The sequence below is a fragment of the Calliopsis andreniformis genome, chromosome 6, assembly GCF_051401765.1.
Source record: "Calliopsis andreniformis isolate RMS-2024a chromosome 6, iyCalAndr_principal, whole genome shotgun sequence".
Taxonomy (NCBI): Eukaryota; Metazoa; Arthropoda; class Insecta; order Hymenoptera; family Andrenidae; genus Calliopsis; species Calliopsis andreniformis.
This window is the reverse complement of record NC_135067.1, coordinates 21562798-21585588: the sequence shown is the minus strand read 5'-3', so window position 1 is coordinate 21585588 and position 22791 is coordinate 21562798. Positions and strand designations below refer to the sequence as shown.

At 49.5% G+C, this 22791-nt stretch overlaps 2 protein-coding genes across 4 annotated transcripts; both read right to left on the bottom strand.

Annotated features, from left to right (window-relative positions):
- Nucleotides 1-1202: 1202 nt before the first annotated feature.
- On the bottom strand, nucleotides 1203-20517 carry Otopla (proton channel otopetrin-like a). Of its 3 annotated transcripts, XM_076380094.1 has the most exons (10): nucleotides 20289-20517; nucleotides 15984-16216; nucleotides 15130-15272; nucleotides 4304-4625; nucleotides 3759-3882; nucleotides 3521-3681; nucleotides 3284-3440; nucleotides 2709-3184; nucleotides 2286-2619; nucleotides 1203-2178 (listed from the first exon to the last, which is right to left on the bottom strand). In XM_076380094.1, the coding sequence occupies exons 1-10, from the start codon at nucleotides 20425-20427 to the stop codon at nucleotides 1484-1486; spliced, it is 2784 nt and encodes a 927-aa protein (XP_076236209.1). In that variant the 5' UTR covers nucleotides 20428-20517; the 3' UTR covers nucleotides 1203-1483. The 3 variants fall into 3 exon arrangements, with proteins under 3 accessions (XP_076236209.1, XP_076236210.1, XP_076236211.1); XM_076380095.1 differs by lacking the exons at nucleotides 15130-15272; nucleotides 15984-16216; nucleotides 20289-20517 and adding exons at nucleotides 9164-9390; nucleotides 10573-10712; XM_076380096.1 differs by lacking the exons at nucleotides 15130-15272; nucleotides 15984-16216; nucleotides 20289-20517 and adding an exon at nucleotides 9164-9466.
- On the bottom strand, nucleotides 9673-11097 carry LOC143181042 (uncharacterized). Its single transcript, XM_076381230.1, has 3 exons — nucleotides 11005-11097; nucleotides 9803-10965; nucleotides 9673-9714 (listed from the first exon to the last, which is right to left on the bottom strand). The coding sequence occupies exons 1-2, from the start codon at nucleotides 11095-11097 to the stop codon at nucleotides 10159-10161; spliced, it is 900 nt and encodes a 299-aa protein (XP_076237345.1). The 3' UTR covers nucleotides 9673-9714; nucleotides 9803-10158.
- Nucleotides 20518-22791: the final 2274 nt, after the last annotated feature.

Genomic DNA, 22791 nt, shown 5'->3' with positions numbered 1-22791 from the left:
TCTCTTTCTCTCTTTCTCTCTTCCTCAACCCCTCATCGTCGTTCTGTCCCCTTCTTTCCCTTTATACACGTGTCACGTTCATCCACGAACGCCCCTCGGAGCGTGAATGTCGAAACGGTGTGTGTCAATAAAAGATTCTAAACGTTAGAAACGATTTTGTACTTTGCAGCACGCAACGAGAAAGAACGTCGGATTATTTTTTGGCGCGTCTCCTCTCTCCTCGATTCCTCGATCGGTTTCCTCGCGCCGACTCGTGGACAACTAAGCGGACAAGGTTCGTTTCTCCCCGAGGCTAAGGGCGAGTCCTTTTCACCTCGCAGGAACAAAAGAGATCGTTCGCGAGACCAAAGAAAGCGTGTGCCGTTGCTTGAACGCGGCGCAACCGAAATTTTACACCCTGTCTCAGCGTTGAGCCCCATTCCATCCTTCTCTCAGTTTTCCCTTTTTTCTTTCGCGAGAACGAGATCACGGCTTTTCACCTAAAGCTATCCGGAATCATGCTAACGAAGAACGTGCTTGTTCGCTAATGAGGTGGCTCGAGAAGCTCGTTCGCTCTTCGCCTTTCCGACACCGTTCAATTGTCAGCGACGCTTCCGTATGGAAATCTATGGACCTGTTCGATGTTGGCTGAATGCTCGAACGAGATCGTTCGAAAAGGGTCGCTTGGGAGGTCACCGAAGAGCGAGCCGATCTTCCGCGATGTTCTCGATGCACAATGGGGGCGAAGATACACGTATAATACATATAAAAGTAGAAAATTTGGCGGCAGTATATAGAGATCGTAAAGGATGAGAAACGCGGTGAAAGGAAATGGGCCCTGTTTCGTGAACTGACTTGTGTTCGTTTTTCGTTTTTCGTTTTTCGTTTTTCGTTTTTCGTTTTTGTGCTTTGTCGCCGCGGTGAAAGATCGTGGTCACTCTTTTCGCAACTACGTCTCTCGCTGGTGATCGACCTGTCTCCTCTTGATCCGTGCTCTTTCGTCTTACTTACCGATCAAGGAAGCAACTTGTTCGAGCCGCTCTAAGCAATATGAGACCCGAGAACAAAATGTAACGTGTGTGGACAAATAAATCGACGCATGGCGATCCCCTGGATTCGCGGGTTCGTCGCGAACCTTTGGACCTCGAGTGCGCAGGATCGACGGCCGCGCGTTTCGCTCGATCGAGATCTCCGTTCCCTCTCCTATGCATCGTCGAAACGATCGTCTTCGTTGTCACCTTCGATTGCTCTTGATTCCTCCTACGATTCTCGAACAGTTCGATTCGCCGAAATCTCGAGGCGCGCCTCTTACCTGCTCGAATCCCACTTCTCTTCGCGTCGCGACAGAGATCTGGGATCCATTCGAGCGACGAAGGTCAGCGTTTCACCCAGGAATGTTCGAGCGGTCGACAGGCGACCCCGTCATTCTCGCTCCAATCTCTTTCGATTCTGCCCGCGAACGACGATCACCCCGGGCCATTGATCCCGACGGGGGCGGGTTCGTTTACTCGAGGCGCGCCTTGTAACTGGTCTTCCATATCTCCGCGAACGTGACCGCGCTGTGGAACCTGTGGAAGATGCACAGCGGCAGGGTGACCCTCTGCACGATGGCCCAAGCGAGGAACCCGTAGAAGTCGAGCTGCACCGGGTTAGCCATCACTTTCTGCGACTCAAACGTGTAGATCACCCACATGGTCAGGTTGCAGATCAGCAGGAAGGTGACCACCTGTCTTCCTGGCTTGCTGCGGTCGTGCTCGGGTAGGTGGACCCTCCTGCGCGACACGTCGGCGATGAACAGCATCTGGAGGATCACCTGGGCGACCGACAGAAGACCCGTCAGCATCACCAGGAGATTCGGCTCGTGCGTGAACGCCGCCAAGGAGCCAGCGATCGCGCTGAACACGGCGTAGACGAATAAGCCGAAGGCTGACACGCGGAGCAGGATGTCGTTGCGGTCGCACTGCTCCTCGGCCTTGAACTTCAAGTTCTGCACGCGAATGAAGCCCACGATAATGGCTATGATCGAGAGAACCATGAGGACGCAGTGAGACACGTCGGCGAGATAAATGGCCAGGAGACCGAAGTCTGGATGTCGGATCAGCACGAAGAAGAGGATCAAGCAGATCAGGGAGCCAACCAGCAGCAGCAGGCCGAAGAATAGTCCCTTGCTCGCTCCTACACAGTCCACCCTTGTATGACCTATTTTTCGCGTGAGAGCAGTCTTTAGTGGCAGCTTTCGATTGACGAGCACTACTTCAACTGGCAATTAACGATATTAGGTAACAGAGAAAGTAATGAGTGATTACCTGCATGGGCCAAGGCGACGGCCCTTCGAGACAGCATTGCCTCGAGACGGCGCTCGAGGTCGGCCTCCACCTGGTGTGGCCAACGAGGGTGTCGTCCAATGTGCTTCCACATTACATAGATCACTGCTGCCCCGATCAGGCTGTACTCGATGATGAAGGGAAACAGGTAGGGCTCTGCGTCCTGCACGATGGTTCCCATGATGTTGACTCGACCACAAGAGTTGAACGCGATGTCCTCATCTGTCAATGCTTCCGCGTAGATTCCGAAGTTGGGACTCCAGTATTCGCTGCTGTTTGTCTGGTTGTTCATGTCGTAGATTTGGTGTATCTGTGACTGGATGGAAATACGTTATTTTTGGTCCATGCATTAGTGCCACTGGTATCGCTTTTGGTATCAGCCTACAATAGGTTTCAGTTCCTCACCTCTTCCTGGCTGTCTGCCTGTGGCGCGTCAAATAGATCCATGAAGAAAGATGAGATGGTTGTCGAAGGTGTGGTGGTGGTAGTGGTAGTGGTGGTGGTGGTAGTAGTCGTAGTGGTGCTAGGAGTGGTTCTCTCTTCGGTGGTGGTTTTTGGTGTCAGTGTAGTCAATAGAGTGGACAGGGTGGACGCGGTGGTCGTAGTTAGATTCGGCAAAGGTGTAGAGGTGGTTGTTGAAGTTGTTGGAAGGTTCTCGCCGGTTGTGGTCGTGGTTGTTGGCGTGGTGACAGCCCTAGCAACCGCTCTGGCCGTCGTTCTCATCACTCGACCCAATGAAGTAGCAGCTGTGCTAGCGATCGTTGTCGTAGCAGTCGACGACCGTGTGGCAGTCAATGGAGCTTCGCGCAAAAGAGCCACATCACGGGGCGCTGTTCCTAGAATGGCTCCAGCGTTTCGCATAGAGTATTGCTTGATACTCTCTGAAAAAACAGTTATGGAACAGTCAACAGAGCGACCTACAAGCCCACTTTATATTCATGCATTTTCGGCTACTCTGGATCTCTGTTCGCTGAACTTACCACGAATGCCCGCTTCGGACTGGCCCATTTTCTGGTGGTACTTCGTGATCTCCTTGATGCTCTCCAGCACGAGAGTGCGAATCCAGACACAGAGATTGGTGGCGACGACGTGCATCAGGCCAAAACGAGCGATCACTTTGAAGCGATGAATGTTCAGCTAGGAAGATGAATAGTCGAGCCTCCGTTTAGATAGCTTCTTTGACGAATGGTTGTTATCTGATGTAGTCGAGTACCTACCCTCGAATTCATGAAGATGAAGTACATCTGCATGAAGGTGAATATCATTTGCAGGACTGGGTTGACTCCTTGGAGAATCTGGTAACACGGTGACGTGGGCGGTACCTCGAAGAAAGTGCCGAACTCTAAACCATTGTATACCATAGTGCCCAAACCGAAAGCTATAGGACAAGAAGGCCAGTATAACATTTTTTTCTTGCATATACTCTAGAATGAAATCCAGTTTCTATTCCCTTACCGATTGCTCCAATTCTGAGGAAAAAGCTACCATGACTTTGATCGTTCTGTGAAGTTTTTCGTTTTCGTAGAGCCCTAGTGGCCACTCCAGCCTCCACATCAGCGGCGTCCTGAATCAGTTTTTTCTTTCACAGACGAGCATATTAATATTAGTCTCAACCAACACCTAAACTCCATTGAATTATTAAAATGCAACACATGCGATGTACATAATACAGAATTTCAGTATAGAATAATTCATTTGCACTCTGTACACGTTCGCGCTCGCTGGAGGACTAACGAGCAAGAAAATTGCCGAGTTTCAATTCAGAAGTGGGTTCACGCCATAATGAATGGAAAACTGTAGAACGTGCTTTTTGGTAGACGGTCGATGACGACAGATAACCCACTTACCTCAGCATCGAAAGTATCTCTCAAATTCGCTCATCTCAGCGACCGAAATATTCATGTACAGAGTGGTTCTAGATTAAAAATCTTCCCTGAGTTTTATTTACAAAAAATTTAATCTTATCAACTACTATCAGGAAGTGATTAAGAGGTATCAACCTGGTATTCCTTTTTGTTCTTCGAGGACTTCTGTTCTTTCTCCTTCTTGTCCTTCTTGTCTTTCGACTCCTTAGGCGGCTTAGGTGGCCGCGGAGGTGGCGGGGGCGTATTGCTTCCTCTAGCGCAGCAGGCGCTTTCTTGCAACAGGAAGCAGAACGCGTAGAGCAGGAATAAGATGCTAACCCCGTAGAGGTACGTGAAGAAGCCTTCGTAGTAGTAGAGCGGTAGCTTGTGCGTGACCACTTCGCTTATCACGTAAGCGATGCACACCACCACCAGCAGCTTCGCGTAGATGAAACTCATGATAATGAACAGCGACGTCCTGCAAGCGAAAAAAAATGGAAAAGTCACGCGTGCACATTAGTCAGGGGAGGAAACTTGCCTGTCCTATTTTAAACTTTTCGTAATACGTTCGCGAAAATAAGCCTGCTAGTTTCTCACCGTGTCTTTCGGATTATTTGTACCCTACTATCGTGTTTCGCTGCACCCCCGCATTTCTTCACGTTGTTTTCCTTCAAAGGTACAATCTCCACCTCCATGGCGAACTTTTCGAGGGAAATTTTCCGCTCACACTCGATGCTGGTTTTTATAAAAATTTCCAAGTCGACTTGAACTGTTTACGAATCGACTCACTCACTTTTTAACACAAGGTGGTTACACGCAAACGTCGACTCATGCTACTTCCGATCTCGAGCGTGAGCTAGGAACTCGTCGATTCTTCACGGGTCCCTTGATCTCTCTGCCCAGCGATTTTAATTGCACAGCCGCGGGCATCGTACCCCCGATTACACCCTCGATCTCCGTCGTCCGGCGGGCGTCGCGAAACCCCTGAACGACGAACGCTCTTCGAGGAGAGCGTCGCCTCCGACGATCGTTAACGCTTCGACGTCTCGAACCAACTCGTCTTCCGTTCGTTGGCTACGCCGTTGCTTTTCTCGTTAAAGGTTAGGTCACGGAATCGATAATTTACGTGCGCTCAAAAGGGGAGAGAGCGGTGTGTAGCCGGGCGATCGCGTCGCGGCAATTAATCGCGCGTACCAAGCTGGATTTTTCTTTCAGCCCACGAAACGTCCGCCACGCAGGCGTGCACGCGTTTGATCGCGCGCGCCCTCGCTGACTCGCTCGCTCGCTGTGACGGCGACACAGGGAATAACTGTGTTTTGAAATTGCACGGAGCGCAGCGGCGCGGCGTCGCGACGTCTGCACGGGAATATCAGGGGCTCGCCGGCGTATGGTGCATCTTCGTCAAGGAGGGCTTAACCACCCTTTGTCACGCTGGCATTTCAGGGGTTGGGGCGCAGACTTTATTGTGCTCTGCACGAGCCTGTACACTCTTGTCAGGCATTTTTTCTTTCTCCGCTGATCATCAGGCCGGATAAAGGATCGTGATATTTAGCGAGTCGGGGGAAACTTCTTTTTCCTTTTGCCTGTGTCTTTTTAATGTAACCGATGATATTTCCACGAGCTCTTCCTTCCCGACCACGCATTCTTTTGTTAAATCATTTCGAGGTCGCTGGGTTACGTAATCGACGTACTATAATTTTCATGCTACATTCATGGGGAAAATGGGGATTAAAATAGATTCGGTTTTCTTGAAAGTTGTTGGATATTGAACAATTTTAACTCATTTACAAATCAATATTTCATTAAAAAACCCATCTTTGAATGGCACTGAAAATTTCATGAGAAAGAAATTTATGTTTATGAAATATAGTTTGGTTTACTTGAAACTTTCTGGACAAATTGCTGCAGTGTACGGGCAAATAACTTTCACGGGAAATTAATCCCGCCACATGCTTATTAGCGCGCAAGATCGAGGAGGTGTCATTTACCGAAAACAGTAATATAACTTTGCCGCAACCCGTTCCTAATCTCGAACGACCAGTTCTTCGCGTTATCTCGACGTTCGATTAGAAAGCGCAGACTTTTGCTATCTCTGCGAATTAATCTCGCGCTGACCCTTTATCTCCGAGTTTCTATTGCCAGAGATCTAGTTTAGAAAAACAAGAAGTACCGACGTGTATTTATTCTCAAGATCTTTTACGCTGTTCTGATTTCAAGCCCCAACTCTGGCGTTATCGCGGAAACTTCGGACCCCTTTTTTCTGCGGAACGATATTCTGGAGGAGGTTGTAACGGCGCGAAAGATAGGCAGAGGGCTACCACAGGGAGGACACCTCGGGGGAGGAAAGTTCGTGGAAGTTTCCTCGGCGATAGGAAAAATGAGAGCAGCGTCCCGCGGCACGGCCTTTTTCTCCACTTTTGAAGGAGAAAAGCGGCGAGAAGTGGAAACAGCGGCTGCTAGCACAGACTCCGAGCGAACCAGCCAGCTCGGTCGATATTTCGAAGTACCTACTTTCAGCCCGCTGGTCTTTCTCTCCATACCTCGCCCTCTCGACTCACCCTCGCTTCATCTGTGTTTTCTCCACGAATTTCTCTCTCCCCTTCGCGTCCAATCACGGCGTATTCTTTCATCCCTGAGCTATTTCAATCTACGGATCGTTTTCGTGGTTTTCGCTTGGATCGAAACCGATTTTATTTCTCTTTCAACCCTGGGTTACATGATCTGCTCTTGTTTCGACCGAGGTCTATTTTAACACGAGTTTCGCGCGGGTCGTTCGGTTGTTCGTTTTTTGCTTTTGATTTACGTCAAGTACGCCTCGCCGTTATTTTCGTCTAAGCGTCGCGCGCGAATTGTTTTTGCCACTGTTTCGTGTTTCTCGATTTCGGCTGCAACGCGCGTACACTCGCGTCCACGACAGTCGTAGCATTGTCTTGTCTCAGCGTTTAGGCGACAGAGCTTCGCTTTCAGCTAATGCAATTGGGCCTGTGTAATACGAGAAGGTATTGGTTGGCTGCGTGCATACACTATCGGTATCACTGTTACGCTTTACCACTCGATCGATATTAATAAATTATGAATTTGATGAAACTAGTTCGCACCATTATCTCGCGCGATCGATGCTGATCTACATACACCTCTCCGTTTTTTTCTTCTTTTTTCCTACTGATGAGGGGAGTTATAATATTTTGGGGTGAAAGAATTCTGAGTAGCTACTCTAAGTCATGCCATGTCACGAGTGACTCAAATACATTATAAAATTGCTCACAAATATTGAGCTTAGTTTCGAGAAAAATGAGGTCGTAGACGGTTCTTGGTCTCGTTTCACGCTCTCTTTTACGCGCGTTCATCAGTTTCCCTGGAAGAGGAGGGTGGTATCGCGTCCCAGAGTTAACACTCGACGACCTGCCTCCTCTGGCTCGATCGATATATCGAAGATAAACCGCGCCGTCCCTTCGCGACTCGAAATACATTCTCGCTCCACTTCCTCGATTCTTTCTCGGGAACGATTTGCATTGGTTGGTGGACGTTGCCTCGGTTGGTTAGTTATTCCTTTCAGCGTAGGGTAGATAGGTTGTGTACGTGCGCGAGTGCATAACTCGGACCGCATATAATGCACACTAGACGCGAACCGCTTGCTGGGCTACGCGACCGCTAACGAAGCGCGTCATAAATAGAAGACGCAGACGAAAAACTTCCACCCTTTGCCCTTCCATTTCGAGTGAAGTATAAAGGATTCCCATAGAAAAGGGGCACAGACAGAATGGAAGCGATTCGGCAGATAACGCATCGCGGAGACGTAGAATAGGATTCTTTGCTCGAGCTTTCATTCTTGAGAAAATCAAGATTAAGGGTACTTGGACTATAAAGTACGTCTTCACTTTGTGAATTTTATCGTCTTCCTGTGCAAAGCGTAGGACGAAGTTAAAGGTGGCCGCAGTGGAAGAATATTTATCTTGATTCTCATTTTTCTTAACTTTTATTTAATCTTAAGATTGTAGCAATTCTTTGGAGACAGCGAACGCGTAGAATCTTCATTCCACTTTTCCAGGTTCTTTTTTTATCGCGCAGAATGAGATACCCTATATCTTGGTCCCCTATTGAAGCTATTGAAATGCTTCGCATATCGCTTAATATCCCGTCACGCAACGCGTTACGCTTTCGAACAGACATTCATCCGGTCTCCCTGCAGTCCCTTTCCCCGAGCTGTGGACGTTCACTTTGAAAAGCATCCTCAAGCAAATTCAATCCGTATCAAATAGAAAGAATGGTCCATGGATCGCATGAAAGTGTTCATTTTCCGGAAACTGTGCAACAAAGCCGCATTCCACGAACCCAGGATTCAGTGGATGCGCTGGATGCCAGCATCCGGATCGCTTTCCACCGCGATCATGTTGAAAGACATGTTGACGCCGCGCGACGCTCGCCCCAGTATTCGTCGGCGCATTATTGGAACTTCTGCTACCTGCCCGATCCAGTGATCATGGATACTGTCATATAATATACTTCCATAATTTCCAGGATACTGTCAACGTAATGTCAGCCAATTATATTTGAGTTTCTACGCGAAATTGGTATAGTCGACCCAATTATCCTGCAATTTTTATGTATAGTCCCACTTTTCCCTAATTGCAGTTGAAACAAACAATGGTAGCTACAAAGCTAGCGTCATTCAGAGACGAAAACACGGAGTTTCCAGTGTCTCTAAATAGTAACTACTCGTTAGCGCGGGGATTACGTAGTTCCGGTCAAGTAGATTCTTGACCTACTCCCGTTCCTCCGCGGCGTAATTGCGCCCGAGGAAAGCGTAACGTTTGGCTAATCGCGCGTTAAAATGCACTCGCGTTGGGTGTTCATGCTTCGAACGACTTTTAACGGCGCTAAAAGCGAAGCGATTAGGGACGAGAAAGCGTACCGTTATCGCGTTCTCGACGGCCACGAAAGGGAGAATGTAGCTCTCGGGCCGAGGAGAAGAACAGTCCCGTTTTCCCGAGGATCTACGACTACTGCCACTCTTACTTTTTCGCTGGCGTCGATCGCACGTTCTTCAGCTCCATCTCTTTGTTCGCCGCGTTGTTCTTCTCGGCGTTGTCCTGTGCGTTCGGCGGCGAATTTTGGGGATTCAGAGGCCTGGTCACCGGAAGCGTCGCCGTGTTGTCCGCCGCGGCTGCCTCCACCTCCACGGTGGCGACCTTGCAATCACCGCCACCCACCATCGCGGATTCCTTCTCCCCTCACAATGGGCCCTAACGTACGGCAAAATACACGGCTCGATCTCTCACCGAAGAATACCCACGATTTTCTATCGAGATTCTCGCGGCGAGAAACAATCACGACTATGGATGAGCCACGATTAGGCGACGACCGCCATTTTGGCGAACAACTAGGATAGTCTTCGATGGTCCTGCGATCTTTTCGGCGACTCCTCTATTCTCACTGGCGAAACGTTCCTTTGTGTCGCGAGTGTGGTGGATTTCGAGAAGAGTTTCGATAGGTTTCTTGACTTAACTTGGATTAGAGTACGAGGAGCGAAGGTGTCGCCTCGAGAGACAGACGCGGAGACACCATTTCTGGAAAGCAGGGCAGGAGTCAAAACTCTCTCCCAAATTGTTGCTCTCTGTTTATTCGATTCCGCGGATCACGCCTGCGCGCACGTACCTCAGACTTTTTGCCAGCAAGGCGCGCGCTCGAAGCGCAGCACCTTCTGCGTCCTAGAAGAGATCAAAGGCGATTCCACTACTAATGAGATTTCGCTGGAGATGAAAATGGAAGAAGCGAGAAATACAGACTTTTAGCGGGACCACAGGATTTATCTCCAAGAATAATTTTCAGGAAAATATTGAAGGAATTAAATGTCACGGCTAAATTCGACGTACATCGAGTCATTTTTACGTAACGAAGAACATACTACGATATCTCTATGGTCTCTGAAACTTATCCAACACATCTTGTCGAATCACGGGAACTCAGTCCCCACAGACGAGGAAAAAAGCTTCGTAGGCAGATTTCAACGCCTAACGTTGGGCGAGTCTGTGACGAGCCACGCCATCGCGGCTGAACGCGAGAAGACGAAGCAAAAATGAGCGGTGGAGAGATGAAACGAGCAAAAGGGCGAGCAAAGTTGGGAAGAGAGGATGGCGGGAGGAACGAAGCTGGTCCACCCCAAAGGTTTTCTCTGTCTCTGTGATCCCGCGCACTTGGTCGAACGAGCTAATGGAAAATCCTGTGCACACGACCGAACCTGAGCCCTGGGAGAAACGAGCACTCTCGCTCCGATGACTGATGACAAGCACGGGCGACCTGCGGTCGCGATCACCGACCGAGTACGATGCACAGCTCGACGAACGTCGGCCAACGTACCGGACCCACGGACGAACCAACCAACTGACGAGCCAGTCGCCTCGGGTACGCGGACCAAGGAAGCTTACCTGCTGGAGAGGTGGTTGGTTGAAGGTTCTCGCGGTGACTGCACCCAGGGTTCGGCGGAAAAGGGTGTGAAGCGTAGAGACGGAGAAGGGATGGAGGACGGAAGGTCGGCGAGAGAAAGAGGAAGTTGATAGGACGGGAGGAGAGAGCGAGGAGGGGAGGCACGCAGACACGGAGCAGCGAGACGAGAGAGGGAAGGAGGGAGGGATGGGGAGAGTACACGTAGGCCGCGCGAGGAGAGAGAAACCGCGAGAAGAGAGACGTCGAAAGGGAGTATACGGTCTTACGGTGTCGGCCGTAGGTACACACAGGCGAAAGAGGGTTAATCCGAGAGGACAGGAGCGGAGCTTGGCAACAGATGGACGGACGGACGGACAGTGGCCGAGTGAGATGGACTATGTTATCGGAGCACGATGAAATGGGGGTAGAATCACGATCGCCGCCCCCAGCATCCCGGAGACTGAAGCTGGCCGGGAGGTCTCTTCCCGGGCAGCGGCAGCTTCTTGCACAAGCGCACTGCGATCCATGGCTTTCACTCTATACCGTTCACCGTGCTCTCTTCGCCTGTCCCTTTCCCGCTTTCGGCCACCCCGACGTTCCCCCAATATCCCGCCGCCATCTCACCTCTTCGTCTTGCCATTCCTCCCCGAAGCGTCTCGCCTTTTTCACCCCTTTCCCTCTCGTGGCGTCCTTCTTCTCGTCTGCCACCCCGCCCCTGTGGTCTCGCGCCACGCCGAGGTCCAACGAGAATCCTCTCCACCATGATTCCTCTTGGCTGGTCTACCTCGACTCCGGGACTCCCTTTGTCCCATCGGAATCTCGACTCATGAATTTTTTCTCCGAAGTACTTTCCACGTCCTCGTTTTCGTTCCTTTTAATTCACCACGTCTCCGCGGCCAGCTACCCCCGCCGCAACCCCATCGAGTAGGATCCTCTCGTTCATCGCGTACCGATCGTCGAATGCGCGAGTCGCTCCAGTCAATCCACCCACGGTCCTCGACTCCTCGCTTTACGCCAACGAACAGGTCTAGGACCTCTCTACTCGAAATCCCGGTTACTAGGTTTTCGGAGTAGCTCCGCGGATGCACGAGATACGAGAGATTCGCGAGCTCTCTTCAGGGAAATATTCTACTTCAGCATCCACGTGACGCGTTTTACATTTTCAATGCGTCCCGCTGCTACGTTTCAATCTTTCCTCGGGGTCTTTTGTGCGTCTAGCGGAAGTCAGCGCACGAAATTGTCGGTTCGCGAGGCATCGATGCTTCGCTGCTCCTCAGAGCTCATTCAACGTCCTCTAGATGATGAACGGTGAATAAATATTCAGGCAATGTCCTCTTTTTCCATTTTTATCCCTGCGATACCGAGTTATTTAAATATTCCTTCAGGTGTATTTTCAGCGTTCCCGGACGTCGTAGATGCTGAAGACGCGGCATCGATGCATTTACCAGCTGCCTTTGTATGGCTCTGCCCCGTTGGGGCGCAGTTACCGTCTACGCTCCGCGAGAATCGGTGAAGCACCCTTTGCCGTGGTCCTGCATCGTCTCGGGGGAGCACGGTCTTTTGTCTATGCGAATTTCTTTACGGGAGACCCGTGCGCTATCGCGAATTCTCGCGAACGTTGCAAGATCAATTCCCTCGGCAACGTTAAGCCATCCCCAGCTAGCTTCAGACGTGCGATGAATTCAAGGCATTCGGAAAACCATTGTCGAGGAAATTCTTCTCTCGAACGAGATAAAATTTCATTCTGGAATATGAACAGGAATCTCTGAAGTATGCTCCAGGGGAAGGAAACACGTTCTACTACGTTCTGTACTACTGTCATTCATCTAGATTTCAGGCTAGAACAATTACGCAATTTATCGCAAAAGTAATATTATGTGATACCAGCAATTGTAGGCATTATCAGGCTGTGTACTACTGCAGCCTTCATTGTTCTCGTTAATTCAATCCTTTTACACCTGTCCTAACGAACCGCAAGATCTGTCCGCCGTTTGGGACAAGTTTTTAACACCATAAAAAAGAGAGGATTTTTCTCGAGAGTTTTGAGAGGAAGTTGGAGGTTCGAATCGTCTCACACGGACATTCGGCTACGTTCCTACGGGAGGATCCGAAACAGCGGGAAGTAGGAGAGGTGGGTGGAAGTTGGGGAAGGGGTGATATGCTCTGTGGTTCTGCGACCCACTGACCCGCTCGATAACGCTTGCACCGAGGTCAGTAACCTTACCCTACCATAAAATTCTCCAGCGTACGACCTTTTTCAAGCCGTGTCACTGAAATCGACCCTTGATTACGATCGCGATCGAAGATTATCTTCCGCCCCGTCGAACATTGCCAAGCATTGTGCTCTCATTCCCGATACAAGAAATCTACACGGGACACGTCGCAATCGCTATTTCCTTCATCGTTTTGGCGTTTAGAGTGCAGATCGAAGGCACTGGCCCTCGCTGTTTCTAGAGAAGGAATTTTCACGAATCGACGAGCATCCCTTATAGGATCGATCTCGTGGCTCGTACGGTAATGGATTCCAGTCTTGTTTTTCCGACACAGGGTCGGTGACCGGTTGGGAGCTCGATCATCGAGATACTTGGCAGGCATCCACGTCAAATCTACGACGTCGAGCTCGATTATAGTTCCCTCGTTTTTCCCTGCCGTGGGGCTGAATTTTTTGCACAGTCGCGGTTTTCCTCGCTCGCGAAACCCCCTCGATTATTCCTGTAATCAGTTGGAATGATCGTGTAAGGATTATCGCGAGGCGACTGGTCACGCGACAGGGGCAGAATGGTTTTTCAAAGTTCCGTCGAGAGTTAGAGGAGCGCAGAGGATCGGTGGACGGGCAATAACGAGCTGCGATCGCGTTCCCGGCGGTGAATCTGGATCGGGTCACCGATACGCCGCGCAATACCAGTGCTCCCAGTATTTTTCTGCGTGTTGTAATATCGCGTTGCAAGGATTGCGACAGGCCAGACTCACGCACAGCGAGTATTGATTTCGAGTCTCGCTGGCAGTGCTGCCACGATTCCACGTCTCTAGAACTAAACCCTGAACGAGGGCTTGGGAAAAGATCAGTAAAATCCCTCTCGAATTTTCAAAATTCTGTTCCTTCTCCGCTCTTTATTTCATTTGTTACAAGTCTGGTGTTAGTCGACTACAGATGGCATCTTGTGTCTATGTATCTGTAGATCAAAACAACTTATGGTGATACAGTCTGTCTTTCCCTTGGAATATATCTAGAACCCCATCCATCTTCCTTACTAAATTTTAAAACTCGGTATTTTTATCGAATTGTAGTTCAGTGTGTTTGTTTTATTTGGAAGGACTGTCATCTTCTCCAACTCCATCATCCTTGTGTCCTTTGGAACAGGTGTTCCATCCCTCAGTATTTATAAATAATTTTTGTAAGCCTTTTAAAGCAGTCGAACATGAACGCCTTTTTTGCTCGCAGTGCATGATCCAGCGTGCCTTCTTCGGATGCACGTTGCACTGCCGGAGGGCTGTTTCAAGATGGCGTTTCTCTTTAACCGCGCATATTAACGAGGATAATTCTTCATGCATGGAACATCCTCGCTGTATATTACGACGCGCTCGATGATCCAGATAATGAAATTCCGTAACTTATACCTAGTCCCCTATCTAGAGCCATATATCTTCGGGGTGCAAAGTTCGCGCGTTAATCACTTGGTCCTCAGATGCAAACAGTAGCCCTTTGTTAGGCAAATTTTGAGGGAAATTCGGCAGATAGAACTATTTAACCTCGTTTAGAGAATCTCAACGACATTAGCGTTCAGCCTAAAGCAAGCGGATATAGTCTAGAGCTGCATCGAGAACCATGGCCTGTATCATTTACAGACCAGTTGTTTACTAATCGAGTCTTCGAGCGCAGTTCGAAAATGGTTTCCGTTCGGAAACGTCAATAAAGTCCTTCCAGTTTCCCAAAATAAACGGTTCCACGTTGTACGCGCGTACAGCTAGAGCAGACGCCCACGACCTATAATAAGCTCCTTGCTAAACCTCCGTCGATGTCGGTGTCTGTCAGGTGGCGGGTATCGTAAAACGCGAAACCGCCCGCGGACCAGTGAGTCTCAGAAGGTTATTTTCAGTTAACCAAAGGGTGTAGAGAACCGTTTCGCGATAACGGAAGCTCTCAAAGCGTACACGCGACGATAACTGCTCCACGTGAAGGCGAAATACTAGTTCTCCATCAGTCGCTAGGAATTACGCTAGTTGACTGCGAATTATATTTAACCTCTGTCAGATGGCTCGATTTCTTTTCTTTTCGCGTGCTTGTTTCCGTCAGCTTCTATTTCTGCCTCGGCCAGCGTCTTCGCTTGAGACGCGGGAAGAAACAAAGGGGACGAGTAGACGCGTTTATGCGGACCGCGTGGCATTCAGCACCGATTGCGGGCGTAAAAGCAATTAAACGGCGTCCACGAGGAATTCCTCGAGGCGCGTCGCGCGCAACCAGCGCGAAGGAGCGTGATGCCACGGCGCAGAAAAGACAGTCATAAAGGCCGTCATTCGGCTGAGGGATCTTAAGAATGCACTCGTAAGAATGTACTCACTTGGCGTTCTTTGGCATCGTGCCAGTGCTCGGTTCCGAGTGCGTAGGGGTGAGGCAGAGGGGTGGATTATTCGCGTTTTGAGGCACCAAGGGCTGCCTCGCGTGCGCTGGCGACGTGTGCGACCCGTATCCGTCGGAGTTCAGCTAAAACCAATAAATCACGGAGTTTAGACTTGTTATCCGACAAGGGAAGAAATTATGGACGGCGGACGTTCCGAATATTTCGTTTAGGGAGAAAAAAATTTACCATTTATCCAGCTCGGGATTGCTCGATTCATCGCGAAGGTCTTTCACCGAGCAAAATGTTCCTTCTCAACTCGGTAAACTAATCGGTCGATTCTTTTCTCCCTGCAGTCTCGTCCTAACTCCGAAAGTTCGGTAGAAGAAGTCGTATACCAGCGGGGAAGTTATTGGATTGACTCGTAGCCAGGGCTACGAGGGCCATCCATGCAGAAATGTACGGTGGTGGCCAAAAGAAAGTTCGGAATTGATACGTTTATACGAATTTGTATGACTGTTCTGGGGAAACATGCTTCCCTCTAACACTTTTCCATTACTTTAATTGTTTTCGATACCACATTCTAAGTGGTCCATATTCACTCACACTATGTGAAGAACTCAAGCGTATTGCAGACATGACCCACGATAAGCAGGTCGTATGCATAAACACAAAGAACTCCAAAGACTCTAACTTTCTCGTAGCCACCACCTCATTTTTTCTTTGCCAAGGAATTTACAATCGAGGAAAAACTTCCTTCAATGTCAAATGGTTCGTAGGCGTCCCTTCCCAATCAGTGTTTCCCTTTCGTGACCCCCACGAGGTCGTTCCGTGACCCAGGTAGATATAAAACCCACCTTTACGACAGTGCCGATGAGCGAATCGGGAGGCATTTCTGGTGGATCTGGTATCACTCCAGGGTTATTGTGAGCAGGGTAATCGTTGTGCAGATTGGCCTCCTTAACAGGAGTACCGTCTAGTCGCTCCATGTCGAGGCTGTCCGTGGGTGTCGGTTGCGAGAGTAAGCGCTGCTTCATCTCGTGAAGATACGGGCACCGCTGCATCTCTTCAGAGCTGTTTCGCGGTCGATCTGCAACACAAGGTAGGATCAGCTAAAGGCTACAAGTTTCTCTTTGCAAAGGGTAAACAGAGGGCTTGTTGTCCCTATCAAAGTTAATCACAGTCGCCAGATTCGATGATCAATTACGCCGAGAGCCAGTCCTCTATCGCGGTCATCTTCCGCCAGCGATCAGTTTAATTACGACTCGTGAATAATGCATTTATTAATCGACTTGTCCCCGTTTCACCGCTTTAATCGCTTGAAATTCGCTCGAATCGATGCCCCCTCCCGATCAACTTGGCCACTTGGTCACCGTGTTTCGCGACAATCGAATCAAACGAGGAAACCTTCCAATTCTCCGTCCATTCCCTTTGGGATTAGAACCTTTCGCTTCGTTAAGTTTCATCGAACGTGACCTCATGTTTGCTGGCATGGCTCTTTAACATGGTTCTCTCGAGGCTTAGCATTACTAGTCTCTACAAGGTAGTTCAACGACGGAGCACAGTGTTAATTAAAAAGAAATCGATAGCTCGTGCCGCAAGGACGCGGGACGTTCAGAGTTCATCACTTGCCCTCGCGCAACCTCTTGCACATAAACAATTGCTCCAACTCTCAGTCGAATTACGAATTAGACACGCGAAGTGGCAGGTAGACAGACATAAGCAAATTAGCTTGACGTCGCAACGAGCTGAACCTCGGCTCAGAACTTACTCGACGCGATGGTGTCCATGTCGCCCAAAGGTGTCACGATCGATCGCGCGGAGCGATCGAACAGAGCAACGACAGCGTAAACGCGATCGAATCGGCACTGATTCAAGGGGAAGTCTCATCCTCGTCGGGTCTGGTCGACTCGCTCTCTCCCCATAGCAGAGATCGCCAAACATGGCGGTGCGAGCGACGAGCAAGCGGACCGCTAGTCACGTGCGTTCATCTTTCTGTGCGGGACACGCTTCGGGGAACTCGACAAGTACGAGACAGGAAAGCGAATGAGAGCCACGAAGACGCAACTCGAGGCCTGCTCGTCGAGCCCTTTTTGTGGGTGCCAGGAGTGGCGCTCGTTGCATCGGCCACGACTTCGAAGCCGGTTCAAGCGGGACTTGGCGCGATCCGCGCGATGCAAACAGGAAATATTTACATTGCTGCCGGGTACCGGCTCTAGGGTGGAATAGCAATGGCCTCTAATTTATCTGCATCTCCTTTTTTCCTCGCTATAACTTGATTTCTGCGCTGCCTGTTCGACTTGTTAACTGAGATAACTTGCGCGATAAAGCGAGCCTTTTTTATTGAAAGAACATGATACTAACAGTTATACAAAATGGAAAGATATAGTGTCGGATCATAGTATTTCAAGATAAAATCTTAGGCAATACTGGTTTTTACGCGACGGCGTATGCTGAGCGTTACACGTGTTCTGTCTGTCGAGTAACGCGTCTGACGTCTGAATCTACTTCGGGACCTAAATGCGTTCCTCGTGTTCTGCCTTACATACTGATTGAAATTAAAAACCGTCGACTTGATCGCATCCTGTCGCGTCTAATGGATTGATTGACATTGAGCAAACCCAGATGTCTAAAACGTCATTGATAGCTGAAGTTATTTTAGTTTCTCCCTCGGAAATTCGTAATACCGCGCAACTCAATTTGCATGCCAGCAGGCGCTAAACGGTATAGAAAGTCGAGATTAGCAGAGAGGTAGCGTGGTAAACGGAGAGAAGTGGATATCAGGGAATAAATTTTTAATTTGTGCCCTCTGCTCGAATTACCCGCTCGACGGATATATGGAACGGTTTCCCGGGGAAAAGCTATCGATTCTCGAACGTGGGGCTAAATAGGTCACTCGACGCAGCGCGAGTAATTAGTAGGAGTAGCGTGAGTTTACGTAAGAACGACTTGTTGTACGTTTTGTCGTAACGAGTGTTCGCGCGACTCCACGAATCGGATTTCTCAGTTGCCGTGTTTCCACGGAAAGGTGTCGATTGTCGTGGGATATCGTGTGATTAACTGGGTCATTCGCCAGAGTGCAGTTGGATTCAGACCTGAAAGCTTTCGCCCCCCATTGAGGAGCAAATTTGGCAGTTTTTCACACCTCTCGGAGCCCTTTCATTCACAGACTTCCCGTAGCTCTTCGGTAGTGGTGTGACGCTTACTGACTATTCATCATTCTAAAGGTTCAACGACAGGAGTACTAAGGAAATTATTGATCACTGAGCAGACGAGCCCTCTGCGAAGGGAATTGATATTTTTTTAAATAGCTAGTAAACAGAGTCAACGCACTTGTAACTTCTATTGCAGTATATTTATCGTACGGTAGTCGCAGCAGCGTTTTCACAGAGAAAAATTATCGATCATTGAACGCTGTTGCGCGTAAAGTTGACAGCAGAGTTATTTATAACAGTGGGGGAACCGATGACCGACACGAATGATAAATAAACCTGTCAAGTTAACGCATAGTATTCTTCCTGAGCAAATAGAATTTTGTGTTGCGAAATTATTATCGTACAAAATGAAGCACAACTATTTTTCCTTGGGAGAAGATTTCGAAGGAAATCGAATCGTGATGGCACCTCTATTCTTAGACGAAAACGCAGTCGCTGGCTTTAAGCGGGACTTGGTTGTCAATAACGCGCCGCTATTCGCGTCGTCGAAAAAATCAGGTCGAATCGTTAGTCCGAAGAAACAATCTTGAAGCTGAAGGCTCGATGAGCGCCACGTGCAAATGTTTGCGACCTTTCGCAAGCTGGGAATAAATTACGGTTTCGAGCGAGTCTATGCAATCGTTTCACGTGCGCCTTATTCTTCGACTTATTTACATCTTTTGCCGCGTGAATTTAACACCGTTTCGGAGAAACGAGCGCATCGGCGACACTGGATACAGAATGGAGGCGATTTCATCATCGGTAGTTTAAAATTCTTAGAAGTTCAGAGCCTTTCAAGATAATTTTAATTCGCCGACTGACGTCAAGGAGATCTCCAATAGAATCTCTAATTCCATAGAATTGTTCTCCGCTTTGGAGTTAAAAATACCAGCATTTTGGTGACGTGTTTCTCAGAAATTGGTCACACGCAGTACAACGAGAACAGTTTTCCAAAATTGTCCGCAAAGCGGGATTCTATTCATTGAAGAAGAACGGCACAAAGGGGAAAGGCAGCATCATAAATTAAAGGGCGTAGGGTGGAGAAAGCCAGGCCTTGGTTCCTGACCTATCTCGAGTCACAATTACGAGGCATCTTGAGAAGGAAGCGAGCGAGAAGGAGGAAACAGTGGCATAGGGGTGACAATGATTGGACGCAACGTAAATATAAACGTCTACTACCGCAACAAAGAAAGGTCCAAGGGTCGTTCTAAGAGGAAAGCACGAGGCTCTAAGTTGTACTATTTTTACCATTGACAATCGAGGGAGCACTAGGGTGGTTGGAAACTACTGACAGCGACAATTAAAATACTGAGATGATGATCGATCCAGTGGAGGAAAAGTTGAAGGGGTGGCGTGCCGCGTATCGCGAGCACGAACTGCTTTGAACACGGTGTCGAGTCGTGCGAGGGGGAATTCAACAAGTGCAGGAACGGTTAAACGGAATAATCGGTCGGACTGAGGACTAGGTGGGGGTGAACGGGGCGCAAGGAAACCGGGACGATCAACAGGATGACCAATTGTCTCGCAGTTAAGCGAGGACTCCTTTGCCGCTGCGAGTGGAAGGAGTATAGTGAGAGCATAAACGCAAGCGGGCAGTGAACACCAAAGAGAGTTAGAAATGGAGAACCCAGAAGCAGAATCTGTACTATTTTCGGACGCCAGCCCATAGTGACGTTGGGTAGACCGAGGTGCACAGTTTCCTACTTGTATACCTGTGTAATGAGTAATGGAAACCGTGTTTCTGATCCGTGATTCTGATTCTGATCCAAGGGTATTGCTTTACACGCCACTTGAGTCTCAAGTGTCTCACTATATTCTTTCTTCTCACAATACGTCGTTGAGTCAACAAGTGGATCCTTGGAGAGAAGAGCGATCGGACGGCGGAGGATGAGCAGAGATATTTGGTTGGGCGCAGGGAAGAGAGAAGAGAAGCGAAACACAGAAAGCAAACCGAAAATCCTTGGTTACCTGTGTGCGAGAAAGGCTGATACAGGATTCTAACGCGAACTCGTCGGCAAGTAGTTTGTTCCGCGGTAACTGACCTATCCGAACGCGGGTCCGGGTGACGCCGCGGCGTCGCGGTGCCCACTGCGAGTTCACGTTCCATTCGCTCTCTCGATAGACGCGTTCGCGAGCCGTGCTGCTTGCCTCCTATTCTTGCACATCGCCGGCTATATATTTAGAAATTCGCGGGTTCGTCGCGGGCTTTAATCACGATCCTCCAGCCGGCTATCACTGTCCCTCCGGTGTGCTCCTCCGATTTCCCACCCTTCTCCCTCTTTTCGACGCCTCTCTCGCCGCCTCTCTCGCCGCCTCTCTCGCCGCCTCTCTCGCCGCGCGCACTATCCTCCTCCCTCTTTCGCCCCACGGTTGTTCTCCGCCGTTTCTCTCTCCCTTTTCCTCTCTTCTCTCGCCTTCCTCTTCTCCTTCCCTCGATCTCGATCTCGATCTCGGTCTCGATATCTCGTTCCCGGCCTCCCGTTTCGCGTTCTATTCACGTGTCGCGCGGAACGGAGAAAAAGGGACACGTGCGCGCACGTGTGCAGGCCTGAGGCGTGTGACACGTGCGAGCCAGCTCGGCAAATGTGGAATTATTTCTGCCTTTTGCCACGTACCCCCTACCTGCCTCTCTTCCCACGCTACCTTGCGCTTCCCCCTTCCTTCGTACCTGCCTTCGAACGACGCTTGCTCCGCTCGTGAGCCCGACGACGGCGTCGACGCCGATACCGAGCGGACCGCGCGCCGCGCCGGTCCGTTCTCCGCGACCATTCCGCCATATTCCGCGCGATTCACCGATCGCTATTAGAGATCTCGCCTTGTCAGCGAACCTGCCAACTCCTCCCCTCTCTCGCCCTTCCCCTCCCAGGGATATCGACCCACGAAGGGCTAATGGAACACCGGGATAGGGAACTTAATTTACTCCCATGTCGCTTTTCAGGCCTACGAACAATTCGCGTGCGCGATGAATATCCCTTTTCCGCGCTCCTTTTGTCTCCCGGTGCGACGACTTCGCTGCATTCGTTTTCCCCTTTCCACGGAAATCGCGAGAGCTCGCGTTTAATGAGTATTTTATTATGGGCAAATGACGCGAGGGACGCGTCGCCGTGGATCACCAGTTTGCCACTCGGTTTTACTTCCCTGTGTGAATATCGATGGTTAGCGATTTAGTTCTCAACTAGTTTTAGTGGAAGTTGAGGTAGAGGGAAAGTTACTCTTCTAATAGTTTAGAAGCTTCAGAGGTGATAGGGTCATTCTCCATTGGGCGTTCTTCCGGCCCTGTCGAGTTCCCAACGGGCACATAAATGATGTAATTGTGCGCGTGTGTATCGTTGGACAGATCAAAGGTTCCCAATGCGCCTCGGAATAGCGTTCCTTTCAAGCCTGGATATCATGTTATTTCTGTCAGTCGCCGCGCTTTCCTCGGATCTACGTCAGAGCGGAAGTCCGCCATGGACGCCGAACCCTCTGTACAGAGCCTTTAGACCGGAAGAAACCGGCCATCGATCGATCGAGCGGACCTCGCTGCCTAATAGATTCTCGATTGTGAAGCCAGCATCGAGACGGCATTGTTGAGCCTCGATCCCCGTTTATTGTACTCTCGTTGGAATTCTAGAAACGTCGCCAATTAACGTAGTCGATGGGTTAAAGAATGCCACCAGATCGCTAATATCGCGCCTAATTAATTTCTACGTCCTCCTAGAATTAGCATTCGAGATATTTCCAGCGAGATGAAACCTCTCCAGCGAATCTCGAGCTCCTCTTTTTCTTCGGCTTATTAATATCCTTTCACGCTCATGATTTATCGCGATTTCTTTGATCGTTTTATTTCAAACACGACGGCTCTCTCTTATCAGTTCTGCTGTACGGCTCGAAACAGGGACAAGTCGATTCAGTCCTGCAAATCGACTCCGAAGATTTCATCCACCGTTCTCTCCCTCTTTGAATCCGAATGGAAATTTGCTTCTCGAGCGAACGGAGGACGTATCGGAGATCGTTGTGCCGGAATAAGCCCTTCCAGGTTGGAGAGCGCGCGATAAAGCAAGGCTTCTTCGCGAATAGCTTCCGAGCGACTACAGGAACGCCGATTGCTAATGAATTGACTAGCTTTGAAAGCCAGAGGATCGATGGTTTCCATTTCCATCGCGATTTTAATGCGTCGAACTATTCCCTCTGACGTTGCATTGAAACCGCGTCGAGCTCATCCCACGTTTTTGCGGCTCCAGCAATAATCTCCAGGCATAGTAACGAAACACGAGTGAAAGTTCGTTGTTCACTCGCTTCTAGTGTTGTAGGCGCAACTCGGAGTGTGCAACTCGCAATTGCCACGCGAGAAGTTGCTACCGTTCGTAGAGGGGAGTCAAGTAGGCATGTAATTAAAAATGAAGCACGTCCTTTTGCGCGATTCTGCTCGAAGACCCTATTATTTCAGAGTCAGGATTTAACTTCATTTTGGGAAAGTTACAGGATGCTG